The 23,625-nt window shown below is 38.9% G+C and overlaps 2 protein-coding genes across 3 annotated transcripts; one reads left to right on the plus strand and one right to left on the minus strand.

Annotated features, from left to right (window-relative positions):
- Window positions 1-1,063: 1,063 nt before the first annotated feature.
- ano10a (anoctamin 10a) lies at window positions 1,064-15,180 on the minus strand. 2 transcript variants are annotated; one of them, XM_008323890.3, is made up of 16 exons: window positions 15,084-15,180; window positions 13,685-13,754; window positions 12,269-12,412; window positions 11,993-12,190; window positions 11,330-11,464; window positions 10,367-10,486; window positions 10,084-10,268; window positions 9,439-9,823; window positions 9,300-9,355; window positions 9,125-9,199; window positions 8,834-9,022; window positions 8,540-8,731; window positions 8,100-8,228; window positions 3,571-3,687; window positions 2,485-2,501; window positions 1,064-2,156 (listed from the first exon to the last, which is right to left on the minus strand). In XM_008323890.3, the coding sequence occupies exons 3-16, from the start codon at window positions 12,396-12,398 to the stop codon at window positions 2,096-2,098; spliced, it is 1,989 nt and encodes a 662-aa protein (XP_008322112.1). In that variant the 5' UTR covers window positions 12,399-12,412; window positions 13,685-13,754; window positions 15,084-15,180; the 3' UTR covers window positions 1,064-2,095. The 2 variants fall into 2 exon arrangements, with proteins under 2 accessions (XP_008322112.1, XP_008322114.1); XM_008323892.3 differs by lacking the exon at window positions 2,485-2,501.
- A 25-nt stretch (window positions 15,181-15,205) lies between these two features.
- On the plus strand, window positions 15,206-22,020 carry abhd5a (abhydrolase domain containing 5, lysophosphatidic acid acyltransferase a). The gene is made up of 8 exons (XM_008323893.3): window positions 15,206-15,341; window positions 15,701-15,781; window positions 16,314-16,399; window positions 16,478-16,853; window positions 18,876-19,030; window positions 19,182-19,293; window positions 19,563-19,749; window positions 20,365-22,020. Exons 1-8 carry the CDS (start codon window positions 15,319-15,321, stop codon window positions 20,452-20,454), a joined length of 1,110 nt encoding a protein of 369 aa, XP_008322115.1. The 5' UTR covers window positions 15,206-15,318; the 3' UTR covers window positions 20,455-22,020.
- The last annotated feature ends 1,605 nt before the right edge of the window (window positions 22,021-23,625 follow it).

Here is a 23,625-nt window from a genome sequence, read left to right on the forward strand (position 1 = left end):
AAGGGGTCAGAATTTTTCTGGAAAGACACCTTGGTGGCCTGACACTAAAATAAATTAAAATGTTGTGTTTGTCTAACATTTTCATTTGATGTTCATTTTAGAATCCAGTGGCGGGCCGGATTGGATGGTTCAGTGGACCAGATTGAGGCCACAGGCTGCCAGTTGGTAATCACTGCTGTATATACAAGTGGAAATTAAGTTAAGGGTCTAAGTTATTGTGAGTTGTATTCATTAATACAGTTTACAGTTTAATAATGGAGTCTTTTCTATCATTATCAGCAGGGATCGGTTGTTGAAAATCAAAAGATTTTCATCAACTTCACACTGAAAAATTCAAATTCAAATTAGCACATAACCAGTTAATTCCACCGCCATTGAAACTCTAACTTATGATTTTAAATGTGTTTAGGGCTCAAAGGCTTAGGAGGGGACATGGACATGGTCTCTGAGTCTGTGAAGCGGGTCAGTGAAGGTGTTGAAAAGCTGCAGTGACGATGAATGTGCTACATGAGACCAAGGGGCTTTACCGTCTGCTCACTCAGCCACTCAGGTGACCCTGAAGCTTCACACCTAAAGTTCATTGAGAGATCACATATCTGTGAATGCTCATCTTTAATAACACACACTCTAACACTTTGCAGTTGTGCAGACATTGTCTCTTGTTGTATTGGTTAACCAGTACCATGTATCTATTAACTATGGCCTGTGGACTAGATACAGCCCAACAATCTTTCTAATCCTTTTGTTGCATTACAATGACCCAACTGTAATTTATGTTGATGCCACTGAATGGCAGCTGAGATCAAACGTGCCAAATTTTCTTTGAGAGTTTAAGAGTTTTATTCTTGTGCAATTTATTCAAACTATTTCACTCAGCATTTTACATCCAACCAAGACTGAACCAGGTCACCAATCAAATTTTGAACCTCATGTTCGTGCCAGAGGTTTTAGGGATGCTGTTTAAGTCTCATAACCCTGAAACCAAATCTGAACCAACAAATAAAACCAACCCACAATAACGTTACCTTTTAAAACATTTAAACCCAGTAATAAACAAAGACACCGTCTGTCTTTAGAATAAATGTGTTTTATTGAATTTAATATCATTAGAGCTCATTATTCTTTATTCCTCTACTACAGCTGCGTTCCTTTTGTCATGTCTCTAATGCGTCCAAGGCAACCAATGAGAAAAGGCTAAACATTTCAAGGCACCAGGGTTTTTACAAGAATTTTTGACAGACACAAACAGGAGTTCTGCCATGGATGACTGGGTACCCTGTTAACATGCACAGACGAATTAAAACGTGTCCTTTGGACAGCAGCCACAAATGAGTGTCAGTGATCACATCGACACAGTCTCAGTTAAATAGGAAACATTGTGAAGATTGTAAAAGAAAATAAACTGAATTTAAAAGTTCAGGAGATTATAATATTGAAGTTACACTTTTGTCTTTCCTGCTGTGACCAAACCAAATTGTCCAGATTGTAGTGCAAATAGATAAGTTGTAAAAAAAAAAAAAATTAAATTAAATATTGCTCTAAAGTGATTTGATGGATATACGCGTTTCAGATATTCAATTTGAACATTATGTTTGGTCTTTGGACCCTTTCCTGGTAACAGTATTGCAGCTCCAGAGTTTGGAGCTTGTAACTCGACGTTAGCATTAACGACTCCCTGACGACTGGACTCAGACTTTTTAATCAGACTCTGATTTAAACCCTGCTGATGCAGGTCTTTTTACAGTGACTGTGGATGAAGATCAAAAGGTCAAATAGTTTTGCCGTGAAGGAGCAGCCCACAGTCATATAATGTAGCAGCTCATGGCATGGAGTCATTTAGTAACTGTAAATAAGTGACTCAGAACTGAGAGCACACAGAAAGATGCTTTGATATACACTATAAATATAGTAATACAGCATTCAACATGTGGCTTTAGCCATCTTAACACTGAGCCTTTTTACAGTACATGTCGATAACGGCACGGAGATTAGTCACAGATTAGAAATGAGTTTGAGAGAGCGAGATAGAGGGAGAGGGAGAGAGAGAGAGAGAAGCAGCACATCAGTGTGATCAGATGTGTTAAAGCAGGCTCCGTCAGTAGGAACTCTTCTCCTCACTGCTCCACTTTCCTGAGCTCCGAGGCTTCCAGCATTTTCTAGAACGCATCACAGACACAAATGCATTCTCATAAACTCAAGTGTCACACAAGTGGGTGTGTGTGTGTGTGTGTGTGTGTGAGGGGGGGGGGTGTATTTTGTATATCATAAATTGTTATACGGAGCTCCCACCAAGAAGTAGAGTGAGATCAGATCATCAAACACAACACAGTGTTAGGTAAACAACGCCTGCACGACAAGAGCATCAGTTAGAACATCAGTCCTCAGGGTTGTGTGTGAATGTTAAAAAAACAAACACCATTTGTTACTACACAATGTTGTCACACTTTACAAAACCCACACACGGACACACACTGAGCCACTCACCTCCGATGAAGATATCTCTGCAGAACCAAGACAGGCTTTCTTAGTTATGGCCACAGATATAAACACCACTGGGTTTAACAGTCAGATTGAGGGTATTGGTAGTGGGAACAAATATCAGTGCCACAGTGTTTTCAACAATAGACCACAAATCTGGTCTCTTCATCGATGCTTAGATTTAGACTTAAGATTTAAATGAAGAAACTTCTCTGTGGTTTGGGTACGGTTTAGTTCTTTATGGCAGGGATGCACTGACACAGAAGTATTGATGTTTGGCTGGATATTCAGACGAGGAGTTTATACCTCACCAAATTACTTTAATGTTGAGATTTTTTAAATCAACTTTGTGTTCATTTGTTTATTGATGAATGAAAGTAGTCTACATTGTAAAGCAGGAGCACTACTGGTGTAAAAGCTCTGCTCACTTTCTATTCAGCAGGCCGTGTTAACTGTGTAGGAAGTTAAATTGTCTTTATCTTTTTTTTTTGTATATATTTTAATCCTTAATTTTAATGATTTACTCTCTAATGTGACACAGTGTCAATTTAAGTATGCAGAAAAAATGGTTTCAGTTTGGAGTGAAACATCTTTCTGAGAATACGTGGCTGTAAAATGTAGATTTTTCCTGCTTGGTGTCCTCGCTGTAGTTTGGGCTGAGCTCACACTCACGCTGTAAATTTATTGAAACCAAAATCATCTGATCTCTAAGTTAAGCTTCACACCGAGTTCACATTTTAAAGCCAAATCGCTCGTTACAGAAGAACCTAGTTCTGGTTCAGATAAATGAGTGTGGTGCTGAGGCGGCTCATGGTTCACTGTGGAGCCAAATTCATATTCTTAACATAGAGCACACATTCATCTTCAACACAGTGGTCTGACACATTCAGCAGAAGCCAGTTCTTCATGTAACGAAGATCCAGCAGGTTAGAACGAGCAACGTATGAGAGAACATGATCAACATCTCATCTATAACTACACTATACCCAGATTATTGCCATCTACAGGACTAGTGGACTACTACATCTGTAACAATATATATAGTTAACACATACATACATATATATTTATATGGCGTGTTCACCAGTTCACCTTTTTCTTGAGGGCCTCCAGTGATTCAAACTCCAGACGAGCCAGTTTGATCTGGATGTACTTTGGAACGTCAGGGATGAGGAAACACAGGATGAACTTGAAGGCCAGGAGTCCGTGCTGAAATTAGAAGAGAGCAAACGCATTACAAAGGTTGAATAGAATTACACATCGTCCCCTTCTCTCTGACTTTGGACGTTGGTTTGTCTGGAAGGTTGATTAGATGGAAACATGGGCAAATGTGAGCCCAGGGTCAGTGACCAGATGCCTGACTGTTGACGTTTATTAGGTAAATGATAAAGTAGAGGAAAATAAACACTTGAGGTCATGTGAGTGTACATGTGGGTACTGTGGTTTTGGATTCAAACCATGGAGACTCACCTTGGACTTTCTGAATCTGAGTAGAAACCATAGGGATTAGAGGTGTCACGGTTCAGTAGGTAAAGCCACCAGAAACTGTGATACCGTTCCTCCTCAGTGGACACACATGACACTGAAGCATCTTCAGGTGTCTCATTACTTTGAATAAATCCACAGGAGTCAAAGTCAGCTTCCAACATCTCACCACTGTCATGTTCCCCTTATGATCAATGCCTCTGTGCCTGAACACCAACAGTGTGTTTTTATTTACCTTTGTCACACTGCTTTATCAGACAACCTGAAAGAAGCTATTATGTTGTTTTGCTGTTAGTGACCAAGCCGTTCTTATTGTTTTTAGATTTCGGCAGAAGACTAAATATTTGCTGCGTAACAACTGTCGTTTTTACCCATGGCTTTTTTAATGCAGACAAAAGAATACAGTATTCTGAAAATGTAGCCTTCTGGGTAAATCTGTTGGTAGCTGATGTTGTTTTCTTCTCATTGCCATGTTCTTTAGTTTGTCATCATAATCAGTGCAGGAGCATCGGTGAGGCGGAGAATTAAAAGCCTGCATCTTCAGTGCAGATCTCCAGAGGCATTAAATCAGGACTAAGTGGTCTTGTTTGCAGACTGTTGGGGATGTTTCACCTCTGCTGCGGAAAGGTATTTTGTCATTCCCCTCAGCTCAGCAGCTCCACTAATTAAAGTAGAAGAAGCTAAGAAAGCCCTGATCTTAGCGACTTGTCATATTGATTGAAAGCAAACAATAAACACTGCGGCTCTTAGCTGATTGCCGACGCTATTCAAGACTAATTTATATTTGTGTGCATTTGGCAGCACAAGGTTGAACTGAGAAGCTGCTGAGCCAAAGATGGGGGAGGAGGATTAAAAAAATGCTTATTCTATACCTGAGGTTTAATCATAAATGTCTCTTTAGTTGTCTGTCATTATGCAAAAAGGTCAGCTGTGAAATCTGAAAGTTATGCTTTCTGACACTGGCAGAGTGAGGACATTAATCTGAGGAGGGACTCAACCCTCATCATTTTCTCCTTTACCTGTATGATTCATCACCGTGATGGAGTTCTCCTCCAGACGACAGCTGATTATCAAGAACATCAAATTCAGACCAAACGTCCTGAATGTTTTTTCAGCGACATCAACGGTGACAACAGTAATGACACCCATTTTCTGCCCAGAGCAGAGCGAGCAGGAAGCGTCACTGCTGACAAAGACTGGCACAAATCAAGGTGACCACAGAGCCAGTGCCAGTTCCACTGCTCAGTATTCAGCACTTTGTTCTGTTTCCATGGCTCCCCTCCTTCACTGTTAATTGGAAAATTAACATATCAATCCAAGTGAAGAGGAACGGCTAATTCTACCCTGTCATGAATGATCCTGCAGGTAGAGAAGATGCTGACTCATAGCTTGAAGGATGAAAGAGACACGGTTCACGCCATTCAAGAAAATCATGAGGAAATCAAGTGGGCATAGTGAAAGACGGCGAGAGACCGTGTAAAACTGTGTGTGTTCTCTCTATCGGTAGTGTTCGTGTTTCATCTCGATAGCTTGTCGCAGGTCGTTAAAGCAGTAGCCTCTAAAATGCTTCATTACTGGTACATTTATTTCCATCCATTTAATCTTCCTCTCACTTCTATTTCTTTCTGGTTGCAATTTCCCAGCCGCACAGACTCACTGTGTTTCTTGGAAGTGCTGTGTCATGCACGTCTATTTAAAAAAAAAAAAAAAAACATGCTTAAATAGAAAAGTGAAACTGATCACAGAGTCACATGAGATTCACTGACAACATGAGACAGATTCTAAAGAGATCAATAGAGGCTAAAATAATGTTGTACCATTTTGGCTTTTCTGTAAAAGTTCACTTTTTTAGGAAACATGGTATTTATACTGGCTTGACTGCAGTGTTCTTATCACATATCAGCTGTGTTATCTACCATTAGGCCATGATGCCACGACTGAGGATCTCTGACAGCAGATTTAGTTCAGATTGGTTCCTGTTCCACGCCTGGACATCCCTAAAATGACTAGATTAGAACGGACACACCTGATATAGGCTCTGTTAGTGTCTGCAGCAGGCCGTCTGGAGTTGCCTGGCTACTGCTCAGTGATGCGTGTATGTCCTATAAAGTAATTACCTAGGTATCATGGCAGTGCTGCTGGAAAAAGCAAGGAGGCGCCGCACTGCGCTGCCCTTCCTCCTGTCCCTGAAACAACCCCAGCATCAAGATAACGTTGGCTGAGTGACTTCCTCCGTCTGACTGTGCTGAAGAAAATGAAAAACGCTGCTAATACAACACAGGGGACTTACTGGAGAAACAAAAATATGGTCCAAACAAAATCACATCAGTACTAACAGTGAGCAGCAACGTAATCAAATCTGCCCTAGTTCTGCAACCACTCACTTCTTCTACTCATTCAGGTGAGGGAAGAGAGGATAAGTCATATAAAAGACATCAGCCCCGAGGACAGCAGTTACTCTGCTGCAATAAAAAGTCATGTCCACTTCTATTTGACCCAGGAGAGTGTGAAGAGAGCAGGATGGAGGAGCCTGATGTGGCATGTAGTTCCTGTTAGTCCAAAAGTACTACCACTTCCTTACATTTCCCCAGCCAGTAGTATCCCAACTAATTGATGAAATGCATAACAAGTGTTTCATTAAAAAAAAGATGGACTGTTAGATAATTAATTAGGGGTAGCTATGGATTCAGTGTTTGATTGTGATTGTAATAGTGATTAATTAATGTATTATTAATATTAATTATATATTAATTAGGTAAATTGTCAAAAAAAAAAGTCAAAATGTAGCTTCATTGAGTTGGTGAAGTTAGTCATTACTCTGTGCCTTGACAGCCTGTGGAATTGAGTTTCAAAATTTTGGTGATTGTCCTGAACAATAGTTATCAGTCTACAGTCTCTCACTATCTTTTTGACAACTGTGTCAGTCATGTTGGCAGCTGTCGACTTACTTACTGCCCTGAGCTCAGAGAGGCTGGTCAGGACCTTTGGCCTGAAGTTGTAGTTGGATGTGTGTTTGTGTGTGTGTGTGTGTAGTGCATACATTCAATCACACATGCTGACGATCAATATGACCCACTTTCTCGCTCATCATCAGCAGAGCCCCGCTGCACAGTGAGCCACGGTGGAGTTTACAGATGATTTTACTGTCTGAGAAAATAACTGGATGGTTAGAAAAATCATCCCCCTGGAGCTTGTTAGAGCAGCTCGCTGGTTACTCTACCAAGGTCCTGGGAAACAAAGACACACTGCTACCACAGGCGCAGGACAGCTTTACTATCACTCTGTTAGTTCTGGTTATTTTGAGCTTATTCTCTGGAGACAGGAACTGTGTGAGTGAGTGTGTGTTTGTTTAAGTAAAGGGGAACAGGCTTTCAAAAAACACTGAGACGACCAACTTTAATCTGGGACACTTCATCTCTTACATTTCCACCAATGCTAAATAGCAGTCAGTGGATGAGTCTGATTGGCCCTAAATTAGTTCAACTGCTGTAGTAGAAATCTTTTGCCTTTTTCTGTGTTGCATCTGACAGAGCATCAAGTGTAGGGACGACAAGATGATGTGGCATAAAGGTGACATTACACCAGAGTTTAGATATTCCCTAAATGAATAAAAATCCAGGAAGTAAACTACATTAAGCTGTTACCCTCTTGCCTCATCACTTGGTCTCTGTCCTCGCACAGACTGTGGTCAGACTCTGGGCTGTGGCTCCATCTAGTGTTATAAAAGTTAAACTCCAGTATTAGAACCTAAGCTAGGGGTGTCAAACCTAATCACTAAATGGTATTAATATTTACTGAACAGTGCTGAAATTGCTTTACCCAGAGAAATTTGACTACAATCCAAAATTCTGAATAGTAATATTAAGCTTAAGTAAATATGTGAATATTTACACATGATACTTATATAAACTGTATGTTAAGATGTTGTGTTTTAACAGCATGGGTTGATAAAGCCAATCGGTATTAAACATATTATAACTGAAGGGATTAAAATGAAATTCTACGTTGAGATGGAGTTGCAAATAGAACCAAAACACAGGTTTCTGCCTTTAACAAAAATCACATCAATTTCTCCAAACTGTTGACTATAAAGATCTATTAGCTTGGTATTATTGTGAGCAGGATTTACTGCTTACCTCAATAGCCACCGTCCACAGTATAAGATGCGTCTCTGACTCGGGGAAGTAAGCTCGGACTTGTGGCGACATGCCGATTAGAGCGAAGTTGGTCACCACAGCAATGACACTCATGGCCTCAAAGGCAAGCTGGGAAAAATGTGATAAAGTGAAGACAGTGACAGTCAAGGGTGGCATCGTGAATCGATTAAAAATTGATACAAATGCGTGACAATTCTCATCGGTTGAATTACAGAATAAACCGGGTGTGTATGTAAAAAAACAGTGTCACTGATTAAAAACAAAAGATGTTTTTGTGCCTCTGAATAACTTTGCTAAAAAAAATAAAAACATAATTAAGTGTAAAAATGTGGAGATATTTATGTGAGATAGTTTAAAAATATCTTATATCTTATCTATATTTAGAGATGTACTGTCTGCTGACATCTGTGCAGCATCACCTGCCAGACTCCTATATTTGCAGCGGGGTCAGAGAACGGTCGCTTGAACACGCGGCACATCTTGAAGGCATCGGAGTAAACCTCGGTGATGTTGTTGAGCACCACCAGCACAGCAGCCAGAGGGTAGACGCAGGAGAACAGGCTGACGTAACCGAACAGCAGGAACTGCTCCAGGTAGTCGTCAAACGTTCCCTGTGGGAAGGAAAGGAACACCCACGGTACTACGGGACTAAAAATACACAGCTGATTACGACCTGGAGGTTGAATGATGGAAGAGGAACCGTGAAAACCTACCAAGTACGTGCTCATGCTTGCCTCCAGTCGAACCTGCTCCTCCAGCGGCAGCTCTTTGTCCTCCAGAGTTCTCCTCCTCTTCAATTTGTGGATCATCTTCTTGTTGCGTCTCCTCTGCAGCCAGTACGGCAGAAAGGCCTCCATGAATTGATTCAGGATCTGACTGGTGAGCAACAGCGTGGCCAGACTCTGGAGGAGGCAGGAGGAATAAAAAAAAAAACGACCAGGACACAATTCACACACTGAAAGGAATGGAACCTGAGGAGTCGGAGAAGACACACACACACACACCTGTCTGAGCAGCGCCATGTCGTGCATGATGAAGGCGATGTAGAACAGTGAGGCGAAGCAGTTGAAGAAGTTGAACTAGAGGAAAGTTAGAGACACTGGCTGTGAACAGTGATGTTTAAATTCAAACAATGTGGGAGGAAACTGGCAATAACTCAAAACAACAACACATACTTACCACCAACACTTTAAGGACTAAATGGTTTTGATATGACGACTCGAGTCTGTGATTTTCTAAACAAACAAACAAAATTGATTTTAATTTAAAAATGTAGAGACCAACAATAACGTAGCAGACAGCAAAGGTTCAAACTCACCCCACTCTGTGAGGAACTCAGCAGCGTATCTGTAGAGGAGGTTCATGATCTCTATGACCACAGCGTAGATCACACTGGGGATGTACAACAGGATCTCTGTCCAGAAGGTGGGCTCCTCACTGTGGATGGACAGAGCCCACCCCTCCATCCTGAAGTAGATCATCATAACGTAGAGGGACATGTAGAGGCAGAGCAGGACGAAGGGCAGAGACACAAGGTAGATGCGGAGATGCCTTTTAGCGGTGGGGTAAAGAGGCTCCTCCCGGCCTGTCACAGGGTTGAAGCCCAGGATCCCGTGGAAACCGGGTCGGGGTTCTTCAAAGGCTCTTTTTCTACTCAAGGTTCCCCAGCGATAGGCTAGAGAGGCACTGCAGCGCTTCCACAACTGTAGAGGATAACAGTTAGCTAACATTACCTTAGTATTTCATTTAGCTGAAACAAAATGCACTCTTCTGCCTATAAACCTGGTATGAATTAGTTAGTTAATTAGTCATTCATCTAAATTACTTAATGACCATTCTAATGAGCCACCTGTAGGGCAGTGTGGGCAACTACATGCTCCCTTTGCAACAGTAACTCCAAAATTCTCACAAAATCTACCTTCAAGGTGTTTATAAAACACTGTAGATAAAAGTCATACCATACCTCTAAAATAACAGTGCACCAAACCAGGTTAAAGACGGCAAAGACTACATATTTATCGTAGTCCTCCCAGTCAAACAGATAATACGGAAGCCCGATGAGGGCCATGGGTAAGAGGGCAAAGGTGAAATACTCCAGGAAACCAAAGTAGAAGGCCTGGCCTTCACCGAAGTAATGTCTGATGTCATCTAAGAACAAAAAAGGCATGAAGACATTCAAATACTGACACTGACCCCTGCACCAACAGAACTGACTCAATGAATATCAGAAATAGGACAGGGCTCACCTAGAGGCTGAAAAGTAAACTTGACCTTTTTATACCAAGAGAAACAAAGTCTTTTCAACTCCTCCTTCTCATGAAGAGGGAACATTTGGATCAGAATCCCTTTGGACTGTAGTCTGCGAACTGTCACAAAGAGGAAACAACCTGTTACGACAGTAATCAATTTTAAGTTGTATGCCTAAAAAAATATTCAAAATCATAATAATGACCTTGAGGATTTTCAGCTTAAATTAAAAAAAATGGTCTAGAAGACAGGAACATAATGACAGTGTACTGGCCCAATAATGTAAACAATGCAATGGAGCAACACGCTTCCTAAGACAAAGTGACACAATACAAGTGCATGAAAGCGCTGTCGTTTTATCTGCCGTTTCCTGAGAGCATCATTTGTCTACAATGATTACATTCTGCAGTTTGTAAAACATGACGCTGAATGGAGACACAATAAGAGCAATGAAAGTGAATTGCTTTTCTTATCTGGCCTTGGAAATACTTCAGTGCATTTGCATTTTTATTGTTTCTGTATGGTAGCTAATGCAGGGGCAGAGAGAGAGGCAGGGAGGTCACTCCGAGTTTAACTGCCTTCTTTAATTACAACTTAGAGCCTTTAATATTAAGGAGCTGAACATCAGGCTGAACATAATGCATTAAATGCAGCACAGAAATACATTAGGTCTTGGGTAGAATTTATTTATCTTTAGAACAGTAGTACTAATTGGTACAGTTGTTCATTTATTTATTACGTTTCTGGCAGTACTTCCTGTTTCTGGCAGTACTTCCTGCCTGGAAAAGCACCACTCTGATCAACACATAATATTGTAATAATAACAACTATTATTATTATGATTATTATGATGATTATTATTATTATTATTATTATTATTATTATTATTATTATTATTATTATTATTATCTTATACCTGTTGGTCTACAGTCAGGGAGTGTGTGAAGTTTACAGACACTTACTGATGGATTTTCCTGGGTAGAGTTTGACCTGTGAGTGTCCTGGAACATGAGTTTCATCTTTGGCTCTCAACGTGTCCAATTCATGTTTGACGATGTACTGACATTCAGCCATGCTGAAGAAGCTGTCTCCGTCTCCTGGAAGTCACATAGTAGATTTTTTAATTTTCAATGATGAAGCTTCACATAAATGTAGGCGTTAATGACAAAATATTACCAGGTAGGGCAATAACAGATAAAAGGATTTGTAAATGTGTTAACCTGTCTTCTGGGAGAATTTAAAAAGATGTGTATGTTTCTTCATGTCTGCTAATGCACCCTTTACCTCTGATTGACTTACGCTGATATTTTATCCTCGACTTAACCAAGAGTTATAATCAGACTCTGTGGAGTCTTTCCTGGAGGATGAAACAGTGGGAGCTGATAGAACAAATGTTTTTTCTGTGTTCTCTCCATTAGCAAAAGCTACCTGCTCATCGTTGGACTTCTGTGTCTATGTAGTTTCTCCACTGTCAATTTGATGACATCATTAAATGACTTGTTGACTATACTTAAACTTTATTTTCAGATTAGTCAACATGAAAAAATCAGAAGTCATCAATGTCCTAGCACCAGGATCTATGCAAATGAAACACGGACAAAGACCCGTGAGATTGTCATCTTCACCTTTAAAATCTCTAAAGTTGTGCTTGTTAGCACAGGTGAAGGCCCTCATGGATCCATCGCTGAACTCCTTGAATAGACCAACGTCCTCAGCACCAGAGAGCAGCCTTTGCCTTGAGGATCCCACCAGGAATATGTTAGGGTTCTCCTTCTCCTCAGCACTGACTCCAGGACCTAGCTGTTTCACTAATAGTTCAGCACCTGGCAGAAAAAGTTACACTGCTTGTGATGTGGTGTCAATACAGTGAAAAGGAAAAGACAGAGCATATAAAAACCCACCTCCATTTTGTTGGGAATCTTCTATCCGGTTCAGTAGCCATTGTATGGCCTCCTCTTTGGTGTCTGAGGCCAGCTCCAGTACCACTAGAGGAGTAAAGCCTGGACTGCTGTTGTCTCCTGAGCCCTCCATCCTCTGAGCCTCCTCTGGAATATTTGAGACAAAGACATGAGAACTAAAAGCTGATTATTGACCATCTCTGTGAACCTCCTGGTTTCTTCAGATGTCACTTTTAGACATATATGGGGAAAAACACAACAAGCGAGCACTGTTTGATCAAAAACCACGTGTCAATAAAGAAAGGTCAAAGTGCAAGCAAGCACAGATAATGACCTCTTAGGAACTACTAAAAACACTGATCTTCAGCAGCAGAGATCCTGTCACGTTTCACTGCCTGTTTGTCAAGAGGACAATTGGCTGCACTGATACAACATTGACCACACTGGAGTAGTAAGTGTGGGCTGGACCCTGATTTTAGAAGTCATGTCACTTGGGCTATTTGTGGCAGTTGAAGAAATGTTGTGACATTTTTATATTTTTATTTTAGTAAACAAGTAAATGTTTTAAGGGCAATTTGGAACCCAAAGCTAACACTCATTAATAGCTTGACTTCATATGGTTGTTCTTTGACAAACACTAAGCAATTGTTGTAGATTTAGGGCCAGTACACAGTAAAAAGCACATTTTTGGCCAAATTCCCATACCTTTAGTGTTTTGTACTTGTTTGACTCAGAACAAAAATAGTTTGATATAACTGCAAATTTGATTGGGTGGTCAACTGTCACTGGCCTGTCAGAAAATGCAGATCCATCTATTGGCTTAACACAAATATTTAAAGAAAACTGTCAGAAAGTAGCAGATTATATATATATTATGTATATATGACAAAAGAGTAACACGTCTGGTTGAATTAATTATATATCTCAATGAAAACAAACATCCTCCAAGGCGTCTCTGTGTTTCTATCCCAGTCGCTGCTGATATCATTTTCCTTGGGGCATAACGACATAACATGAGCTGTTATCTGGGCCAAGACCAGTCAAGTAAGTACACTTGACATGTTAGCGACAGGCTCAAATAAGGTGTGTCACAGTGTTACACCCAAGTATGAACTAAAAAACTAGTGTGACATTTACCTCCTGAGTCCAATACCTGACCATTACAGATTAAATTACTGGGGTGAATTGATTTATAGTAGAGTCATAAACCAGAACCTGTGTGGAAAACAGATGACAGGCCGTGAACTGACAGTAACAGCTGGGTAACTCCCAGACACATGGGGGGAGGGGGGCAAGAGAGGGGTGTGAGTGTGAGAGGGAGAGTGTATTATAAACGGTAGAAGGCACTGGAGAGCCTCTGTGTGTGTGTGTGTGTGTGTGTGTGTGTGTGTCTGTGAATGAAGGAAACCATGTACTCACCCAAGTCTGTGTCTCAGTTTGGATGAACCAGCCTTGTTCCAGCCTTGAGGCGGGAGCTGCCTCTGCTGATCTGTGAACAGTCAGATCAGTGAGAAACCCTCCTGTCCATGTACTGTTGTAGTGTCTGTAGACTTCACTGCACCTAGTGGACTTCAGTTATGTTCCACGTCACTGGAGTGTGCAGCAGTAGTCCACAGATGTCACACCCACCAATGCCCTCTGTATAATGCTGGTCCTTCTTTATGCCCTTACTGGTACTGTCACATAAACTATGTCCATTTTATAATTGAACAATTGACAAAATTAGAATCAGGTTAGATTAAATTATCATTTGACCACTTTTACAACTTTAATTACCAAATAAAACCCCAGCTGCAGAACCTGTGTAGTAGAACTCTACAAGACATCATCACAAGTATTTGGCCTAAAGTGAAGCCATTATTGAAACATTTTTATAAAACAAAGTAAAATACAGCATCTACATTAAGCTAGTCAGAAATTGCAAGCAGGAGTTGTGTGCATTTTTACTAATAATATCAGCTTAGTGGATGTATAAATAATTATTAAAAATATATTTTTCTAATCATGTGATTGTTGGGTGCCTGGCAAGAAGGAACATTTTGTGTGAAAACTGAGAAAGACCTAATGAAAAAACTTAGCCAGTTACATTTCCATAATGTCTATATCAGATGATAACTCTTATATTACCTACACCCTCTTCCAAATATTACATACACATTTCACAAATATATTTATGCACATGTACATGTTTTAATAATCCATAAAACATGGCAAAAAAATTATGTTTCACAAAAGTCAAGGGTTTTTAAATTAATTGATTTTTAAATTATTTTTATGAAACATGTCTCTGTTTATTGCAGCACTAGGAGTCATTCTGTCATTCTTTCCCACTGTTCATGTAGCAAAACTATCCAATCCTTCTCATGTAAGTTAGCTATTTAAGTGTTATCTCACACCCACTGTAATGTTCCAACACAGAAAACAGCAACGTGTTTTTAAAGTGAAGAGCATGTTCTGTTGACTTCAAAACCAGATGATAACCACATCAACCTAATACAGGGTTGTGACCCGTCCTTTAGCAATCACTGCAATAGCTATTACATGGTGTACTTACAAGGATTTTTTAAATACTGTTATTAATAATTTTTTTTCTTTTAAATGTTACTGGAACAAATAATAAAGCTCTGTACCAGCAGGTTCACAAACACGGTTAAGCTCTGAAGTAACACTGTACAGGCACTGCGTCTGTCACTGTTTTTTTATAAACAGACAACTTTACGGATATATCGGAGAGAAAAATAGAGCAAAAATCACTATAAACACAACACGATTAAGGCACTGTTAAAACAAATAAAAAATATATTTTTGATCTCCTTACCACTGCTGTCTCCTCTACAAACACCAATGTTTAGATTTTCCTCCCTGTACGAGCGGCTACTTCCGCATTACGTTGCGCTGCTCTTTGGGTGCACTTGATTTCTGTACCAGAGAAAAAAGAAGGGCGGAACATTCGCGTTCCAGGTGAACAGCTGAAAACCAAATCAAACAACTCCAAACGTTGTGGAGACTCGAGAGAGTAGCCGGACACGTGACCGCGGAACAGTTGTTGAAATATGGCTGAGCAGGAGGACGGAGGGTGAGTGTTTTGTTTCCAAAGTACCTAATGTTCATAACGCTAACATCAGCATTTTCGCTATTTCATCGTAATACGTAAACAACATTTAAAAGCGTGAAAATAACTATTGTTTGTAGACTGAAATTGTGTTTTTCGAAAGTTGTAAAGGAGTCAAGCAGAAGCTTTAATTTGCAGTCAACAAACACATGAACATAAAAACACTGTCAAAACATTGCATAATGCTAGCATTTAAGATTCGCCAGGCTACCACGCTAACTGAAAAACACGTCTCCGTTTACTTTTTTTTACATTTTTGTATTATAGAAGGTGACATGATGATAATGATGTTCATGACTGACATTTGGTTTCATTTTCCTCAGGGTGGTTCGCAGAGTTCTGTCTGCTGTCGGTGTAAACAGTATTGTCCGTAGTTTGTATGGATGTGTGGACACGACAGTTAAGTAAGTAGGTTTTGTCCAGGTATTTTGTCAAAATAATAATAAAGGACACACAGAGCTCCAAGTGGAGCCCCCTAAAGGTAGAGATTTACAGTTGGGCATATTGTAATGTAACTCTGACACAGTTTAGCCACATTAGACTGATTTATGATCTTGAACAACTTTTGTTAGAATAGCTGTCTTTGGTGAATCTGAATGATTATAGTTTCATTCTTTGACATGTTCAGTTCAACAACAGACAGTTACTAATTAGCCCCTAATTAGCTGGAAAATAAGGTGACCCTCAAGGTCATTAGACATTAGTCAGAATTTACACACAAAACACAGAGCGACTGGACAAGGCAGGAACTGCATCAATCTCTATTGCTGGCATAAAGATTGCTGGCAGTAGTAGGCAATATTTTCAAACTATAATTAATTAGGTCAGTGTAGGATCTGTTTATAATGTTTTAGGTTTTTTTTTAGGAAATTACCTGTACTCTAGTGGCACTACGAGTCTTTCTGTACTGTTAATACATGTTTTTCATCTTCTTAGATGGTGTTGGATTCCTAACTGGTTGCCTTCGTGGTGTCCTACCTCTCAGACACAGCTACAGAAAGCAGAAGACATGATGCTTAGATGTAAGAATCACTTCACATCTGACTGGTTTGTAGTGTGATGATTTGACTTTTGATTTGATTTTTTTTTTGATTATTCAGGTGTGAACAGCCCTTTCACCAAACAGTACATCCCAATTTCCAGTGGCAACCTTATATGGACATTGGTTTTTAGTAACACCAGTCACAAACATAAAACCCCAATGGTTCTGCTCCATGGGTTTGGAGGTGGTGTTGGCCTTTGGGCTCAGAACTTAGATGCTCTTTGTCAGCATCGATCTGTTTTTGCCTTGGATTTGCTGGGATTCGGTCAGAGCAGTAGACCATCATTTTCCTCAGATGCCCGACTGGCTGAAAATCAGTTTGTGGAGTCCATAGAACAATGGAGGACGAAAATGGGATTGGAGTCCATGATACTGCTGGGACATAACCTCGGAGGATACCTGGCAGTGTCATATGGCATCAAGTACCCAAACAGGCAGGTGCAGATGTCAGTCTTTAGACAAAAGTTTAATGTTGTTTATCACAGAACGAATCATATTAATTGGTATTGTTCAATATTCTATGACTATTACAGTATCTAGCCTGATAAAATGAACGAGATTAGGGGCGAAGTTCATGTAATTTAGCCTGTGTAGTCATACAGACCAGCACAGTCATTAAGATCATGTGTTGCCTTCGTGCATCACTCCAAACCCCAAATAAATATATGCTCATAAGCAATATGATGTTACTTATTAACATGGTGACTAACCTACAGGAAATTAGGTTTATTCATTTATTTGGTTATGTTTATTTGGTTTATTTTTATCTTAACATTTGAACGTAAACAAACTTAACCTAAACAATCCTTGAGCCATTTCTTCTGTATTTTTACCTAAATTTGATCTGATCGAAAGCCAGCTCTTACTGTCTTGAGTTTTCATTCTGGTAATATTGTGTAACTCCTGAGGGTTTTTTATATTGATTGCTATACTGTTTTATTGCTTTTGTTTTTGTGACCTTTGGCTCTAGTAGATATTTGGCAAACTAAGGCTTCCTTCCCTAATTTATAAGCTAACTAGCTACTGTACATTCAAAATCCATGTTTTAGATAACTGTAGATCAACTTTTAATTATATCTTAGTTCATGTTCAGCATTTTTTCAGCAGAATTTCTTCCAGTTTCTCGTCAGCTGATGTAGATCAGAGCTCTGTTTTTATTAATATAGTATTGTTTTTAATGATAATGGGACTCTTCGATTATGTTGTACGTCTTGCTCTTCTTCTTATTTGCTGTGACCTAAAGATAAAGATAAAAATGGCCTTGAGATCTGGGATTTTTTTGGAACAAAATATTTTATAAGATGATCTGTTTGTCAGCCATCGCTTTACTGGGCCAGAGTCAGAAGGCTTTATATTTAAAATGCCTTTAAGTTAGGACCCTTTTTACATTGTTGCACAACATTCACTATTATTAAACACAACTAAAAATATGTATGAACCTTACTTTTCTGTAAATCAATGCCATTTAGCCACCAACAGTTATTGTACATGCATGGAAATATAAACAGGACAAGTCACATGACTGTCACCTTTCAGTGTTGACCTGACAGTAGGAAAACATGCCTGCCTCTGTACAGCATGTATGTGGAGCATTTAGTTGCAGGCAGCCATGGATAACAGCCGTTTCTTTTCATTCATCTTTTATCTCTGTGGACTCTTCCTCCCTCTGTGTCTGCAAATACAGGCTTGCTGCAATTTGATTAATGTCCTGAATCCATTATCAACCTCCTTTATCGCCCACATTATAATTTGCCTTCATTGACCTCTTATATTTAATACCATGCTCCTAGTGTCCTTACAGTAAAATGCTGCTGACCAGGTCCTTTAAGTTTGACTGTCCTTATTACTTCATTCCTAATCTTGGCTGTTTGCTTATTCCTGAAGTTGAAATCCTGCAGATGTCAACACATATTTGCTCAAAGGTTGACTGTGTCAGTCAACCTTGGAGTGCAGCGAGGCAATTACTTGACCCTAAGATATTCTCAAAATATCATTGCTAGTATTCTACAACATAAACTGGACAAATAGAATACTTTAAAATCAGTAAAAGTGAAAGACCTGTCTTTTAGTCACTGCTGGATATTGTGCTATAATTTTATGGATGACAACAAATAGTAACAACAAAATAGTATCAGTGTATCATACTTTATCATTGTATCATTACTTTTACTTTTAAGATATTTGCCTTGGTTTAACTAATTTTTTTTTCTGTTTAAATTCAGTCATAGCATTTTTCTTCTAGCTTATAGGCTTTCATTGCCTAACCTTAAGCTTTATTGCTACATTTGACTAATCCTTTGCAATATTTGCATGAAACATTAGTTTAATGGAAATTGTTGTCATTATCATTGATATATATTTGATAGGTGCTATATTCTTGGCTAACCTTTTTTTTACCAGATGCTTGATGCTTTTTACCAGTTGAATTCGATTGATTTTCTCTCTGTGAACTGCAGGGTGAAGCACATTTTTCTGGTGGAACCCTGGGGTTTTCCTGAACGCCCTAACACTGTGGAGGACGACCGTCCTATTCCTGTCTGGATCAAAGCTCTTGGGGCCATGTTCAGTCCCTTTAACCCCCTGGCTGGTCTGCGTCTTGTTGGACCTCTAGGTAAGACTGGAAAAACAAGCTGGTACGGGATGGTGTTGCACAAGGGAAGTAAATGAAAACAGATCCATGGAACACAGAGGAATATAGAAAACCTACTAATGAAGTTATTGAAGTGAACCTGTCTCTAAAACAGCCTCTGTGGTCCTCACAGGTCCTACTCTTGTCCAAACTCTGAGGCCTGACTTCAAGAGGAAGTTCTCCTCCATGTTCACCGACAACACAGTGTCAGATTACATCTACCATCTGAATGTACAGACGCCCAGGTCTGTCTCTGCTGCTTCATTATCTGTCTAAAGAATAGCAATTGTATTGTTTTATTTTACACAAGCCCAAAGACTCTGTCTACATATGTGGTTATGGAACTATCCAGGGTGTAGCCCTCCCTCACCTGTTGATAGCTGAGATTAGCTCCAGCTCCCCCATAGTCCTGCATAGTAAATATCAGTAGAAACAAATGGATGGATGGGTCTCTTCTTTTTTCTTTTATCAGGATGATATTTTTTATTGTCATTCCCCTCTTGTGTGACAACAGTGGAGAAACAGCCTTTAAGAACATGACTGTTAACTACGGCTGGGCTAAGAGGCCGATGCTGCAGAGGATTGTCCTGCTGCAGCCTCACATCCCGCTGACCGTCATCTACGGCTCACGGTCCAGTGTAGATGGGAACTCAGGCAGCATCATCCAAAACATGAGACCAAACTCTCATGTTGAAATCATGGTGAGTTCAAAGCAGAGTTCAAGTTTGAAGTAATTCTTTAAATTGTTTTATATATATATATATATATATATATATATAATACTACTGCTAAAGTAGCAATATTCTATACTGTACAATGTACTTCTGCTAACAAAACATGCAGTATTTATAAAAAAATTATATTATATTAATATAAATATTATTTGATAAAATAATATTATAGTACTAATAATTATTGTTGTTGTAGTTTGGTTATTATTGTTGTTATCATCCGTATTACTTTCTGCAGTACTAATGTTAGTAATATAATATTATTGATGTTACAATGTTTTTGAAATGTTATTGTTATTATTATTAATATGATATTTTTTCATGTTTTATCTTACTTTAGTAAAAGAGTAAAATGTGAAAATACAACTGTTTAATACAACAATACAACAGCTTAATGTGTGCTAGGCGATTTACAGCCAGCTACTGTTAGCTTTGTTTTCATAAGATGTAGTATGAATATAAAATAAGATGTTTTCTTGATATATTTCTTAAAAACTGTGGAGCGTATTGTTAGTTACTATTAAATGTAACCTGGTGCTTTCCTTCATTTTCTAATTCCCTCACTTCCTGTTCTCCTCCCTGCAGACAATCCGTGGAGCCGGACACTACGTGTACGCAGACCAGCCAGGAGACTTTAACCGTCTGGTTTTACAAGCCTGTGAAAAAATAGACTGAGAAGTAGACGAGGTGTGTGATTGAACACTGGACACATGAAAAAGAGGGAACAGCAGAAACACATCTGACCTTCAGCTTTAGCTTTATCTGGTGACAAACCACAGGACTTCACTCTGACAGGGCAGGACGTGTTTTCTGACCATTGCACTGATTCTATTTTATACTCACAATGATGTTCGCATCATGTCATAGGCTAAAGTTAGCTGGTAAGTAACGGGTTTATGTAGACAAAACCAGAAGTACAATTACTGCTTTGTCCACATGCTTACTGTGCAATATGAATTATATTCTATTACTTCAAAACTGAAGTAATACTGCAACAAATGACTGAACTGGTAGAAAAGGACGGTTATGTAGTGGTTGAGTTAGAGATAAGTGATAATCAGGACACCACTGTAGATAGAATGGAAAACTTACTGCTGGAAGATCCAGTGTGGAGGTTCTAGCACAATTATAATGGGAGAAAATTCAGTGGTTCAAGGAAAGGTGTGGGACCTCACTATGCTCAATAACTTATTGGAAGTGCAATATATGAAGTATATGTAACTAAACATCCTAGTGTTTGTGTCCTAAAGTTCAAAACAGTATTTGACACTTTCATATTAAATCCTAGAAAACTTTAAAGTTATGCGAGTGAAAATATTATAGAAGTTCATTTGTTCTGTCTCTTCTAATAATGAACTTTTTTTTTGGATAGCACTCAGTTCTTTCAACATTTCAATGTTAAGTCATATATTTTATTTTACTTTTTCGAAATTACTAACAGCAAAGTCAATAATTAAGAAATGCTTTGTTTAGAGATTTTCTCTAAAATATATTTACATGTATATGATATACATACATACACATCTAAATACATATACTGTATATAAATATATAGGTAGGAGTTCTTGGCAACAAAAAAAGTCTGAGACTAAAAGTGTCAGAGAAGACAGAAATTATGTGTCCCTAAAATATATTTTTATTTTACATTCTAGAGTCTATTTGTGATTACAATCCTGAGTATATAAGCAAGAGCTCTAAAATTAGATTTTACACAAAAAGAGAACATTTTATATTTTATATATATATATATATCTAATGTACAGATTATAGCTAGGTCTAGGTATTTTTTTTTACACTGCTCAGCTCCTCTGATAAAATGGCTCGTACCAGTAAAGCTACACAAACACACACATTCTGTTTATTGTGGTGCTGGAGCTTCTTGGTTGATTAGTCTCAACATTGGCCCGACAGCCTTTTTGAACTAACGGCTTTTTTGGGAGGATAAAGCAGTCGAGAAATGAAAAGATCTGTGTGCTGTGCTTGTCCCATCATCGTCTATCTATGAACCTCACCGCTGCTGATGACTGTGAACCTAAAGTCATTATGAAAATGTCAAACGGCAATTACAATTATCAAATTACAATTTGAGGAAACATCGACTGAAAGCAAATCGCTCAGACTGACTCGCAGGAGCTCAGTTACGATGTCATGTGTTCCTCACTTCCTGTCTGCTGTGGTTTTTCCATACGATTCCCATACAGACAGGAAACACACTCGTCAGTATATGGTTCCACTGCATCATCAAGCTATAAATGAACATTCTGCCGGTAATGATCTCTTTTCTTCTTCTTCTTCTTCTTCTAATTCTTCTTCTTTTGCTTCTGCTTCTGTTGCTGCATTTCTGCTCGTCATTGTTTGGATCTTTTTCTGATCCAAACAGATGGTGTTAAAACTGGAGACAGTCAGAACATTTGAATTAGCAAGATTTGTTTGTTTCCTGTTGTCAGTGACATTATGCTGGTAGAGTCAACGTACAGTGGATGTTCTGCTGCTCAGCACGGATCTGTACTGCACTGTACTGTCCTGTACTATACAGCAACGGCTACCAAATGTTTTTTAATATTACACGGGCAGATTTATATCTAAAACACAAACAAAGTGTTTAATTCCATAGCAATGGTTTAATAGCAAGGAATATTTTAGATGGTACAAAGTTTTTCTGCACATTTCTGGACCCAGTTGCTCCTTCTTTGAGTAAGGAACAATAAATGTTATACTCTGTACATGGAAAAATACAAACCAGTGCAATCTTGGAAAAGAATGTTCAACTGTTGCAGCAAATGGTTAAAATAATACTTAAAATTATTATTATTAAATAGTTATTTTTGAAATATTTTGACCATATGTTTTAGGGTTTTTTTTTTGTTTCTTTTCTCTATGAGCCTCAGTAAATCATGTTTCAAGCTTTTTTTAATTTATACCACAATTTGTACAACCATTTATTCTATAAAATGTTTTATTTTAAGCTTTTATATGACACGATTTAGCTGAAGAATCTGCCAAAAATAATATAACATTCAGTTCATTTCAGAGATTTTACAAAAAAGGTAAAGCCTGTCTATGTGCCATGATTGGGCCGCAGCCCAGAGCTTGGACCTGCCTGGTATAAGCTAACGTTGTTGATTTGCATATGAATATGTGTGCTAGATCTAATGAAATGGGGTATTTTTTTAAACTAAGACCAAAGAACAAACTGTTAAGAGCTGTAAAAGGATGGACTTGGTGTCGGTCTACCTCCTCTCCTGCTCCTGTAGAAAGAATTTTGTTGAATTTGTGCATGCATGACACTGCAATGCATTGTCAATTTTATTAAAATGTTCTAATTAATCTTTGACTAATATCTAAGACATTTAATCATCACTACGAGATAATAGGACATTTGTACTCTCTCATTCATTTAAAACATGTACAAACTTTTTTTGCCCTCTACCATGTCCTCGTGCAACTGTTTTTACAGACTCTATATGTAAATGTTAATTAAATATTTGCCCTGATCCAGTATGATGAATCTTTACCGTCCTTCTCACAGGACGTGTTGTAGGTTGAATTGGCAAATGCCACACTTTCAGCTCCTTCTTCTTCTCTCCTACACCTTTTCATCTGTTTTTATGCAGAAGAAGTGACAGATAAATCAATATATATTTCCTGCGCATCTTATCGTCCTGCCGCTTACAACATTCTAAAGATGTCTCCTGTTCCGTTTATAGTTCGGGTGTAGTTTCCCAAGGTGACCACAGGAAGGCACTGTTATGCAGATGTAGTGATGTGAAGATCCCTGTGGAAACGTCCAGACTTGTCTTTTTTCCCCCCACGCATTTCCGTCCTCTTTACTTTTCATTCAAATGA

Source organism: Cynoglossus semilaevis, chromosome 13, assembly GCF_000523025.1.
Source record: "Cynoglossus semilaevis isolate Cse_v1.0 chromosome 13, Cse_v1.0, whole genome shotgun sequence".
Taxonomy (NCBI): domain Eukaryota; kingdom Metazoa; phylum Chordata; class Actinopteri; order Pleuronectiformes; family Cynoglossidae; genus Cynoglossus; species Cynoglossus semilaevis.